Source organism: Brachyistius frenatus, unplaced genomic scaffold (assembly GCF_029030835.1).
Source record: "Brachyistius frenatus isolate BFR_SWC_R1_liver_20210118 unplaced genomic scaffold, ASM2903083v1 Contig_242, whole genome shotgun sequence".
NCBI classification, from domain to species: domain Eukaryota; kingdom Metazoa; phylum Chordata; class Actinopteri; family Embiotocidae; genus Brachyistius; species Brachyistius frenatus.
In genome coordinates this window covers 355705-369911 of record NW_027210841.1, presented here as the reverse complement: position 1 = coordinate 369911, position 14207 = coordinate 355705, and the positions used below count along the sequence as shown (strand labels likewise).

General features: G+C 44.0%; 1 protein-coding gene across 1 annotated transcript in view; it reads left to right on the top strand.

Moving 5' to 3' along the window:
* The window catches only part of tmeff1a (transmembrane protein with EGF-like and two follistatin-like domains 1a), a 71423-nt gene that overhangs the window by 30875 nt on the left and 26341 nt on the right, over positions 1-14207 (top strand). The window contains exons 2-3 of the mRNA XM_069720483.1: positions 4951-5060; positions 6780-6909. Coding sequence (XP_069576584.1) covers positions 4951-5060; positions 6780-6909 — 240 coding nt within the window. The remainder of the gene's footprint in view (positions 1-4950; positions 5061-6779; positions 6910-14207) is intronic.

The following is a 14207-nucleotide window of genomic DNA, read 5'->3' as shown; positions in this document are numbered from 1 at the left end:
GGGTTGCGAACGCGACAAATCTCCAGAACGCCTCGGGGCGGGAATTTTTGTTCCGCAAGCGCGACCTGATTAGACGCGGCTTTCGGGCATCGGTTCGTACGTCGTGATGTTCTGCACTGCAGCTTCTGGGCCTGTTCTTTTGTAAGTGGTTGCACACGGTTGTCTTTTCCACGTCGCTCAGCCCGAACACAGTAAACAAAGGAGCTCGTGTTTCCCGGCGTGGAACTTGTCGGCGTGCTCCCAAGCAGTTGTGTTTGATCAGCGAGTCGACCCGTCGTCGGGGTCTTTGTGTTCGGTAGGTGCGAACGGTCCTGACAGGTGTGTGTGTGTGTGTGTGTTAGTCCGGTTTGGTAATTAGGCAGCTACCTTACAGCTGAGGATCCCCAGTTACAATCGAGACAAAAGAAAAATGTTTGCGAGCAGCTGTTGCTTTTCACTCTTAATTTGAAGGAGCGGTGTGACATGGCGTTTGGCACCGAAACGTTTCCTCGCGACTTCAATAAAAAGCAGCAGATTCGCAATGAATGTGCAGCTTCACACACACACACACACACACACACACACACACACACACACACACACACACACACACACACACACACACACACACACACACACACACACACACACACACACACACACACACACACAGCATGTCAGACTGCTGGGAAATGTAAGTGAACACATTAGGATTCATGAGCGGTTCCAAAAAACCCACAAGAAGGCGAACCATCACCCACATCACTGATATTTTTGTTGTTTCGGTCGCCTTTCTAACTGCACAGAAAAGCGGAACATTTGTGTCTTTGAGCGCGATGGGGGGATTTGCGGTCCCATCATGCATCACTGATGTCGGTATTTTACATGAATGTCACGCCGCCTCCCTCTCCTGTTTCACGTCTGTGCCGAGGATAAATTCTCAGCTTTTCGAAACACCGAATCAATACGCCACAGCAGTCCTTGAGAAGGTTTCACTTCTCTATGAAATGAAAACCTCAGGAGATATCAGCGTGTGTGTGCGCGGTGGAAGTTTTCACTTCCAAGGTCTTCCTCTTCTTTGAAGCGGTGTGTTGTCAGGAGAAGAAAGGAGGCGAGTGAACGAACGAGTGTTTTTCACTGATGATGCCGTTAATCTTCCGTCTGATGCGCTTCTGAGACGCGAAATAACACAATGAGGCAAAACATTCGGAGGCGAACGGCGTTTCATTATCTCGAAGCGGCGGCGCGTGTCGAGGGCTGGACGCATCGGATGCCGCGCGAGCAGTCGCTTCAACGCGCGTTGGATGCGGCTGAAATGAAAAGACCCGAGCAGCTCCGAGGAAGGGAGCTTTGAGGGGGTGGGGGGGTGTTTTTTTTTTTTTATGTAGTTGCAGATTGAATATTTCTGGGTTTTTGGGGTCAAAAAGGATATTTGAAAACAATGATGGTTTTTTTTTTACATTTTATTTCCCACGTCCCCCATAGACGCAAAGACTTTTGACTTCGTCTTACAAGTCAGTCTTTGCTTTTATTCAAAATGTTTTAGCATAATTGTTTACTTTTTAGCTCATAATTTGGGGCTTTTTAACGCTTTACTTTCCATCGAAATTTTTTTACAATCATGTTTGACGTTTTGTCCTGCAAACGTTGACTATCCTGTCAGGAGAACCAATACTTTGGTCCCGGGCCGATGACGGTACTTGTTTTTCTGCGCTGTCCGATCTATCTAATAATAAAAGTAATTCGTGGATCCGCCTCGTGATTCGGGTTTGCTCGGATGTCTTCGGCCCGGGCTCCAACCTTCCACCAAATTTCATGAGAATCGGACTGATAGTTTTTCTGTCATCCTGCTGACAAACAGACCAAAAAAAACAACAACAACCGCTTCAAAAACATATCGTCCTTCAGAGAGGTAACACGGTTCTTCGAAAGAATCCCATCCAGAGAAGTTGTATTGTTAGCATAGATTTAAAAACAAAAACGGCCAGAGCTTTTCCTGCCTGACCTCCTGAAGCTCGTTATCCAGGGATATTACGAAGATGGGAAAGAAAAAGAAAAAAGCACCCTGTCGTGAAACCTAAGTCAAAGTAGGACAGGAGCTTGAATTGAACGTGAGATGAGCGTCGTGTGCCGAGAGGGTTAACGGACTGTTCAAGACCTCGGAGCAGCAGACAGAAGATGAGGTATTGACGTCCATCTCCTGGGCTGCAGTGTTTGGGGGGGGGGGGGGGGTGTTCGATAACAAGCCGAAGGGCAGCGACGGCGGGGACTGGGTGGCCATGACGACCGGGCCGAGCTCAGGGGATTTTGGGGGGAGGTGGATGTACCTCCGGGCGGCGGCTGCTGCCACGCTCCGTCGGCTTCTTTAGTTCTGCTCCGGTCCAAAGGGAGGGGAGGGGAGGGGGGGGGGATTACGTGCATTTACAACCCCCCCCCCCCCCCCTCAACGCGCGATAATTTAAGAGCCGAGATTGGAGGAGAAGGTCGAGCTCAAATAAACACGAGGAAACACACCCGTCGGACCGCCGGGACAAAGCACGGCGCGAATGCGAGCGACGCCTGCTGACGTTTTATGTCTCGCGTAAAGAACCGAGTCGGTGGCTTGAAGGTCTGAAAGGAGTCTCGACATCGGAGGTTTTAATTATGTCGGCCTGAATGTCAGCGAGGTTTTTACAAAACGACAAAATGATGCGCGCTTCAAAAAAAAAACCAAACATGAAATACCAGAAATGTTGAATATTTATTTTTCTGTCGTCATTTTGATTAATTTCTCATGCGTTTGACATTTCATCTCATATTTCTGACTCCCTAAGAGAATGTCATACTTTTTTTGATTAGTATTTGGCTTTCTTTTCTTTTTTTTTTTAAATTTTCATTAATTTCAACTTACTTATTCAAATTCATTATTTCTAATAAAATTTTTAGCATCATCTTTTACTCTTCATTTTCACTTACTAAGTCAAAGTTCTTCACTTTTAATTCAACTTTTAGCATAATTTTGGACTTTCTAACATTTGATTTTCCCTCAGGACGTCAAAGTCTTCACCCTTAATCTTAGTTTTTTACCACAACGTTTTACTTTTTATATCGTAAACGTGGACTCGATCAGAATATTTCTTTTAAACGGTTCGATGACTTTTCGGACAGGAAAACGTACGTCGAGGTTTCAGTGAGCTGAAAAGACCTGAAAAAAATCCACCGACCCGTTAAAACAAGTCGAGTTGTGTTTTGGTTTCTCCTGGTTGGACGTCGCTGATCCGATCGGCAGTAAATCTGACTTCGTGAGTTGTTCTGGTCTACAGCGCCGGTGAATGTTCATGATCAGAAATGTGTTTATTTCGGTTTAACTGCCTCTTCAACGCTGCGTTTCTTCATTCAAAGCTGCAGTCCGTTAGTTTTTAAACACTCTGAGAAATACGTCCACATTTTGAACAAATCAGAGGTTGGAAAAATCGACCCTGGGTGAAAAAAACAATTTAATTATTCTCCTAAACTAGAACAACCTCCAGTTTTGTGGCTTTTCTTTTAAGGCCTTTTTAATACATCAATAATTCAAACCTCTGCTGCTACTTTTCTTTATAAACTGAAGGAGTTCTTCCGGCCCGGCCGACCCGTTTTTTTTAAATTTGATTTTCTTGCTCTTTTGAAGGTTCGTTTTCTTGCTTAAATCCCCCGGCTGGTCGTTCGCTTCTTCTCCGTCTCTCCCCTTCGGCTGCTGAGCTTCACAGTTTTACGCGGCCGGTCGGTTTGTTATTGCGGCGGCCATTTTTAGGAGTCGTATATATCTGTAAACAGTAATTACAGGCCATTATACGGCTCTTCAAAGCCCACTCGGCTGTGGTCTGTGACGCTCGCACCGACACATCTGTGGCTTTTATCTCAAAGAAATGTGGATCATTTAAGTTAGTGGCACATTTCTGAGGCTCAGAGACCTGTTATTATCAGACAAGACATGACTCCCTTCACAAGCCACCTGCAGTGTGTGTGTGTGTGTGTGTGTGTGTGTGTGTGTGTGTGTGTGTGTGTGTGTGTGTGTGTGTGTGTGTGTGTGTGTGTGTGTGTGTGTGTGTGGGAAGCGTTGAGTGTTATTCCAGGATTTTGTTCTCTAATCTGCTCTGCAGATCTTCCAAATAAGAAAATGACCATAAATTAAGTTAATTACAAGTGGTTTTTGTATATATATTTTTTTTGGTTTACTTATTAGCATCTACCTCCCAGCATGCACCGCATTCAGGTTAAAATACCACAGAAGCCTTTTTTTTTCTAACATGAAAAGGTGAAATCACAGAAGCTTAAAAGGCACCATTTTATTGTTGTAGTTGGTCAAAGTGGAGCCACTTTTGATTGTTTTATATACTTCTGGCCAATATAATCATAGATTGCGTCACATTTTATCAGCTCATCATATCTTTTTGTACATAGAAAAAAAAAAAAAATCATCTGTCAGATGAGTCCTCTTGAACCTGTGAAGTCACATATTTTGTACCTGTTGCACACAAACTCTTCAACCGGCTTCTTTTTTGGTTTAAGATCCTAAATTTGAACCATTCCACTAAATCAAGGGTTTGAAATCGAAAAAGTTTCTTTCTCATTGGGAACCATACAAAAAAAACCCCCAAAAAACCCAACCCCGCCTCGTTCGGTCTGGATCAGCAGGTTGGTACCAAAGGTTTTACAGGTCCGGGAAAAAAAAAAAACAGCAAATCGGACCGAAAGTCGTGATGAACTGGACTCAGTGAAGCTGAAAATAAGATCGATGTACTTTATTAATCCAGCGGAGGGGACATTGTTTCGCTCCGGCAGAAACACACAGAGTAAAAGCAATAAAGTTGACAGGATAAAAATGGAGGTAGTAAAATCTAAAAAAAAAAAAAAGTACAGTATATACAAATGAAATAAAATAATATTAAACAACAGAACAACATTAATCAGCATTAATTCGCGTGTTCTCCCGTGTGCTTTTTTTCCCAGATCTGTCGGAGAAGAAGAGCGACCTGAGGGTCTGCGACGACTCCACCTGCCGATTCGGAGGCGTCTGCAGGGACGACGGCGCTCAGCTCAAATGCGTCTGCCAGTTCCAGGTACGTTACATCCTTTTGTTTTTGTTTTTCTTCTTCCTGTCAGATTTAAAGACCAAGAAAAAACAAAACAAAAACCACATCAGTCGGACTTATTTTAATGCGTGCGCGGCTCTCAGCTCACAGCCCACTGGCCGGAGATGGAAAAGTTTAAAGAGAAACTTCTGCACGTAAAAATTCTGTATTTTCCAGCAAATTTCTCTTCTGTAAAATTAGCTGGTGTTTTATCTGCGGGGTAATTTCTGGAACGTCAGGGTTTTATCAAGAAAAGTATTTTCCAGACATGGAAATCTGGGTCCGAGTCCTACAATATATTGTAGTTTTATTTGTAGCGTCTTTGAATTTTAGTATCAATCAACGTGCCGTAGGTGCAGCTTTTATTTTGAAGAGCCCGTACGGGAGGAAACTGATGTTTTCCCGTTTCAAAAAGTGCGTTACAGTAATGGTGGTGATTCTCCTCGTGTAGCTGTTTCAGCTGCGTGAAAGTAAAAAAAAAAAAAAAAAGGCAGCTGAGAGCTGAAGCGACCTTTTAATGCAGACATAATAAATCTGACTGTACAACCTCAGTCAGCAGTTTTTTTTTTTAGCACATTTATCTCCCGTGGTGCTTGAAATAGCTGCAAACTGTTAAAACTACTATACTTTTTGGTTGCAGCTGTGCGTGTGTGTGTGTGTGTGTGTGTGTGTGTGTGTGTGTGTGTCTGCTAAAAGCTCGTCCGGCTCCACCTGCCCTGGGCCGCACAGGTCACGATATCAAACATCCACCTCCGAGTTGGAAGTCGTTTAAAGATCCAACGTGTTTTGGAAGCAGCCGGGATCCGTCTATTTCTTGGTCATTAAAACTTTTGCTTTTCAAAACCCGCACGCACACACACACACACACACACACACACACACACACACACAAGAGTTTCAGTCCTTACAAATTAAATAAAGACGCTGTCTTGCTGTTAATGAGCTCCAGCAGAACGGTTGACGGAAAGGGAAAAGACGTTAGAACAAACAACAACACCTTTGTTTCAGCAGCTCCTCTCTTTTTTTTGGAGGGGGGGCGGAGGAGGGTTGGGGGGGTGCAAAACGCTGACAAAGCAAAACTCCTAAAAAAAAAAAAATCCCTGACAGGACAGAAAAAATAATCTCTCAGCTGGAGTTTTGGATGTGAAGGAGACGAGCTGCCCGAACGAGCTCTGCTCCACGGCTCTCAGATTCTGAGCTCCTACATCTGGATTTACCGTCGAATGAATTTCCACGAACCATTTCTGTCGGATATAAACATGAACTGTTTGCGCGGCGTGCGTCGGAGGTCGCTGGGAGTCCGACCTGCGGGGGCTATTCCTTCTAAATGATTGATGGCAGGGAGTTAATAGAATATGGATCGCTCTACGCTGATATGTGTCCTTGGCAACTTGACATGTGGAGTCTGGACGGTTTATGTAAAAAAAAAAAACAGAAAAAAAACATCTTCCATCTGCCTGTAATTGCTCTTTCTGGTGTCACTCATTCATACAGCCGTATCTTTTTTTTTTTTTTGCTGGCTCCGCCCGCTGAAATTGAACCGACCCAATCAGCTTCTGTGGAGTTGAGAAACCTCTCGCAGCTCTGCGTGAATCGTCATCACCGGCAGGTTTTTTTTTTTTTTTTTTGGGGGGGGGGGGGGTTTGTTCTGTGAAGCGGCGGTCAGGTTGAAAGTTAATTAACCGCTGATTGTTTTTTGATTTCCAGTGCCACAAAAACTACATCCCCGTGTGCGGCTCCAACGGCGACACCTACCAGAACGAGTGCTACAGGCGACAGGCGTCCTGCAAACAGCAGAGGCTCATCTCCCGGGTGTCCGACGGGCCCTGCTCCCCCGGTGAGTCCGTGCCGGGGGCGGAGGGAGGTGGCGGGGGGGGGGGGGGACGCACCGTGTCCACGCAATGGAAACCCTAATTAGCTCCGATTGATTGCGAGCGAAAGGGCTTCATCAGAAAAGTGAAATGTCACGCTTCATTTAATGATATCGAATGGTGGATGTGAGGACGTCATCCTCACTGGAGGGAATAATTCAGCAGCTGCCTCATAAAGGGAGTCGCAGCTCGTCTTCATTTGGTTCCATCGCTCATGTTTTAGTGGCGTTTGTTAAAACGGGAGCGTTACGAAGGGAAACCGTTGAGATAAGACTTTTGATCGAGCGCCAATCACACGAGTTTACGATTTTTTTTATCAAAGAATACCAAACAAAAACAAAGAAGAATATTCGAGCTTTCCGAAAAAAGCATGAAAGCTCTTATTGTTACAGCCGATGCAGCCGTTGTATTTTAAATTACAGTCACGGACTGTTTTGTAATGCTTCGTCAATTTTCTGACTGTAATTTTATTTTCTAAACTTTGAGCTCCATGGTTGTTAAAGTTCAGTAAGTTGAAAAAAAAAAATATGATAACCGAAACATTTCTGCTTTTTGTCAGACGACGTGATTACATATGGCTGTATTTCTCAGGTCGTAGTTTAAAAAACAAAAACAAAATTTGTATCCCCTCGATTTGCAATTTTTCCTTACACCTGCAATTGTTACGCAAAATTCACTTAAAGCTTCACAAATTGTATCGTATTTGAAAAGCCGCCACAAAATTGAATTTTTTTTGTTGTTGATCAGAACAGTCACAACAAACCTCCCATGAAATCCTTGAGTTACTTACTGATGTTTGCTTTAATCAGACGAAGGGTAAACAGGTGAGTGCCGGGCCAGACTGCTCCTCGTGGTATTCATACGTGCAGAACATTTTCAGTCTCCGGTCGTCAAAAAAAATGGGGATCCGCCGAAATAAACTGGATGCGAATGACAAACGTCACTTCGAAACCCAGTTTTCTGTTCTGAGTCAAACAAACATGGACTTCAATTTTGCTTCAAACTTTTAATGTGTTTTCAGATAAGAAAAGTTCAGAAGTTCTCAGCGATGAAAGTGCTCTTTTCACAAAAATATAAAAACTTCAAAAAGAAGAAAAATGTCATTTGTTTGGGGGGTTAAATAAAAAGTCCTGATTCACAAGGCTGTTTCATAGTGAAGTTCTAAAAACAAGGACAATGCTTGTACATGTTAAGGATGAACCCATGCGCAGCAGCGCTAACAGCCTTCTTCAGGGTGTAAAGAACATCCTGTTTCAACATGTACAAGCATTGTCCTAGTTTTTACAATTTCCCCTGGAAACAGCCATGTGAGTAAAGGCTTTATACTTTTTTTTTTTTTTTTTTTTTTTTACCAGAAAATGTGCTTTTTCTTCTTTTTTTCATGTGTTTAACTGAAGAATTAAAGATCTTTGGAAAATCTAGAACTCCAAAAAAAACCCACCTAAATATGTACGTGGCTACGTATTAGAGGTGAAACCTGTGGTGCAATTTGACAAAAAGAAAAGCTCTACTTTCTGTGGTGATGTCATAAAATATTGACCTGACGATGGCAAAAAAAAAAGAAGCTGTGCTCTATGGTGGAAGTCGGTGTCTCGGCGTTCGTGAAATGCTCTCAGACTGATGTGCTTCAGTCCCGGCAACCTGTTGATGAGGAATTCATTAAATCCCACATCGTTTACGAGTCTCACGGCGATACCTCATTTCGCCGCGGTCCCTCCTCAAACCCCCGAAGGGCCTCTGAAGGGACCCTGGACTCCGGTTTTAGAACCACTCGGCTTCGGGAGGATTTTAATGACTCTCATCCACGGGCTCCTAATTAAAATTGATCCGAGGTTGATTAACTGGCTCGTTCTCTGAAATCAATCCGACTGATGACGTTCTGCCGAGTTCAGAGGAAAAGAAACCGAGGACGATCTCTCGGCGTTTGATGTTCAGTCAATTAAAAAAATATAATAGCGGTGAACTTAAATGGCATGAAAACGCTGCGGCGGGGGAGCGAGCGCGAGAGTGCAATTAAAAAAATATTAGTGAGGCACTTACAGTCGTGTTATAAGAAGTTTAAAAGATTACTTCTGCCGTCAGTCAGAAAACCACCTGAAATACTTCAAACACTCTAATGCACAATAATGGCTAGAAGAAGAGAGAACTCAAACATGTCTTTGGTCCAGTATAACACAATTATAATATCAAAAATCAATAAAGATGAAACAATGTAAGCTGAATTTCATTAATAATTTACTTTACAAAATTTTGAAAAAGTAGAGAATCTAGATCTGGCCCACAAGTATTACCAGTATTGGGGGAGGGGGGGGGGAATTGAATTATTTAATTGTTTTTTACAAACTCTACAAACATCTCTGTGTTCTTTTTTTTTTTTTATCCCCCAGCTGCATTTTATTTATAAAATGTGCAGAATTTTTGTCACGAGACTGTTGGCTTAAATGAAGTCAGTGAAGGCATGACGCATGTAGAATAAAGTGATTTTGATCAAATATCTCTATTGCAGGCTCAAAATAGATTTTTTTTCTTTCTTTTCCACCCTGAAATGTTTGGTTCACATGATTAGTTCAAGGACTGTGGGAAATTTTAAAAGCCCAATAATAACTTCTATTTGTACAGTCTATAGCTGAGATACATTGTGATATTTTGGCCTTTTTTTTATTTATTTGTTTTTTGTTTTTTTACAAAACATGCGATGTGTGTTTCAGAAGGTTAAATATGACCTCAGACATCCACACATGATGTTTCAAAAAAATCTGATTACAGCCGAATGCCAACAAAAAAAACCAACAGAATACTTAGTTTTAAGTGGTTTTAAGCCACTCACGATGCCAAACAGATGGAGTTTTTCTTCATCGGGGCAATAACACCACATTCAAATGAATATCTCAGATTACTGGGCTTTTCTGTGATTTTTTTTTTTTCCTCCGCACATAATCTGAACCACATGGCGTCCACCGGGCCGAATCTAACCCCGAAACCACAGCCGTCCCAAAAACCACGTTCATTACTGAGCTGCCGCAACAGTCCGTCTTTCCTCCAGATGTTGAACCCGCTTCGGGGATTTGGTCCCATTAGTGAGGTCCGTGCTGCGGCCGGTGTCGAAGTCGGGCTTTCGCAATCGCCGTTCAGATTCAGCCCGAAGGCGTTCGGAGGCGGTTTGAGGTGGAAACTCTGCACAGAGACGCCTCGTTTCTTCAACACCGAACTGGAAACACCAATTTTCTAACGGCGCTGATTTTGTGCAGGAAAACTGTGAAGCTGAAATACGAATAAAAAAATAAAAAATAAATAAAAACACAAAAATGTTGATAGAGTTTGAAGATACTGGTCGTTTCAATTCATCCCTTCACTCTGTTGCGTTAAGATGTTTCTTCACTGGATAATGTTCGGCCCAAATCATTTTTTTTTTTTTTTGGTCACATCCAGATTGATTTTCGAGAAAGTCTGACGCGTCGGGAAGCCGGCGTAGCTGCGCGTATAGGTTGTTACCGCGACAACCCGTGCAGACAGGTTGGCGGTGTCTGGATCGGTTTTGGACACACCGAAATCTGATCTGTTCCCTTTTCAAATAAGAGTGCGGACAGCCTGTCCTCAAGATCTGATTTGAAAATGTTGAGTGTCTACAAACGTACGGCCAGACGCTGTTCGTCCGACAGCGCCGCCGGCTCCAGTCCTGTTGGACGAAGCGAGGTTTTATCCTCCTAAAAAGCTGCTGCTGCTTTCATGTTCGCCAGCCGGATGATCAGCGGCCATCAGTCAGGCTCATGCTAACGCGCTAACCCGTTAGCGTCGCCTCCTGAAAAAAAATCGCCCCGGCGCGCTCTCGGGTTTCAGACGTCTCTGCGGGCCGGTCGGGGTTTATCTTCTCATCCTGGCTCGAGAAATGAATCGGGCGGAGGGGCGGGGGCGGGGGGGCGGGGGGGGGCGCGGAGGGGGACTTATAGTGACACCACACAGCAGCGGTGGTGGCGGCGGTCAACTCCATCTGCAGGGGCAGTGGCCTGATTTCCCAGGAGGCAGCGCCGGGCCCGCTCCGCTCTTATTACCACGTTACACCGGGGAGCCGGTGCCACCGCGCCCCTCCGCCTCCCTCGCCTCCCTCCCGTCCCGCCGCAATTTCCTCTCGCCCGAGATTTATGCTTCCTGTAATTGGAGCGTTCGGCGGCTGTGAGCCGAGGCGACGGCGCGAACGCTCAGCTGGGTTTATTTCCACCGAGCAGCAGAGGAAGAGGAGGAAGAGGAGGAGGAGGAAGTGCCAGGATGTGAGACGGTTGTTGGAGCGACACCGCAGAACAAATTTCACGCGGCCGAATTAGAAGAAGATGATGTGAGATAACCGAACCTTAAACTTTGCGACTCCGTTTCTTCTATTTGACGATTCAGATTTGACGCCGTTTGTAATTGAAACTGGAAGCGACTTGTCTTCTTTGAACAGCCGGGTGCTGTTCTGGTTGCAGGCGAGCGGAGTAAATCAGCTGTGGGACGGAGATCAATGATGTCATCGATTTTGTTTGGCGTCTCCGTGGACGTGAGACACTAAACGGGGCGCTGCCGGAGGTGGAGGAAGCTCATCGACGTCCGAGTCCACGCCTCCACCCGTCGGTGTCTGACGTTGAATCGCCGATGCAGGAAGTACTCGTGTCCTCTGTGCGGCGGGGGAAATCTTGACAATCTTAGGATCTAATTGCATTTCAGAATCAATTCTCAAGTCAAGAAAAAAAAAAAAGAAGCTCTTTGTCCAGTTTATTGTGCGTCAAATCAGGGTTTTTTTTTTTTCCTGCTCCAAAGTTGCTTTAAGTTATAGTTATAACTATATAACAAAATACTTGACTTATACGTAACGCTGTCTAGGCCTTTAACTTACCGAGGTGCAGCCAGTTATCGCGTGATTACGAAAACCGACATCACGGCAAAGCGTGCAGTGCGCCCTCCGGTCCGCTAGAGGGCGGCGAGTTAGCGTCACGGCTTTGCTTCGCCGGGCGTCAAAAACGTCTCGCTTTAGGACAACACCAACACGTGGAAAAAGGACACGGTTCGGCTTTGAGAGACAACGACACACACACACACAAAAAAAAAAAAAAAAAAACGCTGCCCTCTGCTGGACTGGAAGGTGTATTACACACTCAGCTGTGATACTGGGTTTGGAGCACTTTGAAATCCAATAAGTCTCTTCGTGTCCACCAACAGGTCACCGTGAGATCTTTAAAAAAAATTTTTTTTAAAAAGACTTTTTTCTGAAGGTGCAACCATGAAGTGCAAATATGTGTTTTATTCACGAAATATCTCGTCAACTACCGGATGGATTGCAGTTCAGGTTTTGTTTGGACGTTCCTGTTCCCCTCAGGGTGACCTCCAGTAACTTTAACTGTATCGAGCGCCATCATCGGGTCAACATTTCAGGACTATGTTTTGGTCGTTTTTGCCAAATTGGGCCTCTTATTTCTCCTCGTATCCGTGCAGATATTTCAAAGGTCAAAGTCGGACCATTTCACTCCGAAGTCAAACACGTGTTTCAAGTTTCTGCAGCGAAGCAAATTTTCCTCTCGTCATTGTCAACAGTTGACAACATAATGAAAGTTGTGTCCTTGTTTGTCTCTTTGTGAAAAACATTCCTGAGAGTTTTTTTTTTTTTCTTCTTTCTGTACCCTGAGCAGAAGAAAATTGAAGGTTGAATTGGGTTACAAGTGACCTTTGTGTTTGCTTTTGGGGAAACAGTTTGATTCCAATTTTTTTTTTATCGTCGTAAATTAAACTGTTCCACCTGCCTCATTCATCGCTGTCGAGATGTACAAAAAAAATTAAAAAATATATAAAGAAGGGGAAGAAGAAGCCGGAGGTAAATTTCTGCCTCTGACTCGCTGTCGAGCCTCGTTTCCTCGTTGATTATGTTGCACTTTAGAAACACTTTTAAAGGATATTTCGAAGCAGATTGATTTACAGATGTTGACTGCAGCAGAGGGAAGCAGGGAGCTGCAGTAAAAGCCTTGCCCTGCTTCATTAACCGCGGGGTCGAGCATTTTTAATCTCCTCGGCAGGTTTTTATTGACTCTGCTGCTGCTGCAGCGGCGCATTTTATTCAGCTGCGACGTAAAAAAATAAATAAAAAAAAACTGCGTTGAAAAATCTGCAGGAGCTTCAGCTCGTGAACAGTTTCTTCGTTGGTCATTGATCGAGCTGCATCAGCTGGTGCTGTTTTCACAGGCAAAGCTGTTTTTTTTTTTTTAACTCAGAAACTCTTTGAGGTTTATTGAGTTTGTGTCTCAGCTCTACGGTCCAGCTTCTTCTTATCACATGGATCTAATTCCTAGATTAAAATTTAAAGCAATGGAGCCTTTAGATTGGATTTGATTCTTTCTTTTTCATTTTCTATTCCTACTTTTTGTAGGTTTTGATCAAATTAGAACAGTTCATTTCAGGGTTTTCAGTTGGTAATAGCTTTGAGTTACATTTTTGGGGAACAAATACAAGTTACAGGGAGTCAAATCTGGTAAGTAGTTGGGACGGTGAATGACTTTTGTCTTTTTGTGGGCACTGTAGACTGTATGTAAAAGTGGACGTAGCTTCCGGCGCCGAAAAATTGAGTACAATGCGGAAAGTGCTTGAAGCTGCAATACCACCGAGGTGTGGCTCCAAAAAGCGCCGGTTTTCACAGTCATAGTCACAGTTCAACATGTTTCATGAAATTCTCAGTCAATAAAACTTTTCTGTATGGGGACGTAGTATCGTCGGGGTTTCCGCCGCTGGCTCCTCCCTCCCCCCCCAGCTCGTCCAAATATGGTCACTTCCTGCTGCGAACCGCTCCGGACTAGCAAAGAAGTCGAGGCTTCGTAACGGCCGATCGCAAACCGACGTAGAGCTCGTACAGCGTTGGCTTTTTCCTCATTACTTTCCCACCTACGCCAACCTACTCTTCTTTTCTCCCCAGAGAAATATAACTGCACATATTTCTACGACTTTGATTTTCGTCTTATCAAATATAAATCGTATTGTCACTTGTTATTTGCACATATTTTCCGTCCTCGCTCGTCCCCCGTTCCCACCGACCTCTGAAGTCTGTTCCTGTGCTGCTGTATTGTTTTTAATTAATTACCCTCCCGGGGGATCAATACAGCTTTGTAACAATTTATTTATCTTTGCAAATCTTAGATAATTGTAATTAATGAGCAGCGATAAGTTGTTTCTGTTTGGTTGATGGATTTTCCCCCACGATGTCCACATCAAACCTCCGAGAACAGAGGGAAGTACAAATGCACGTTTGACG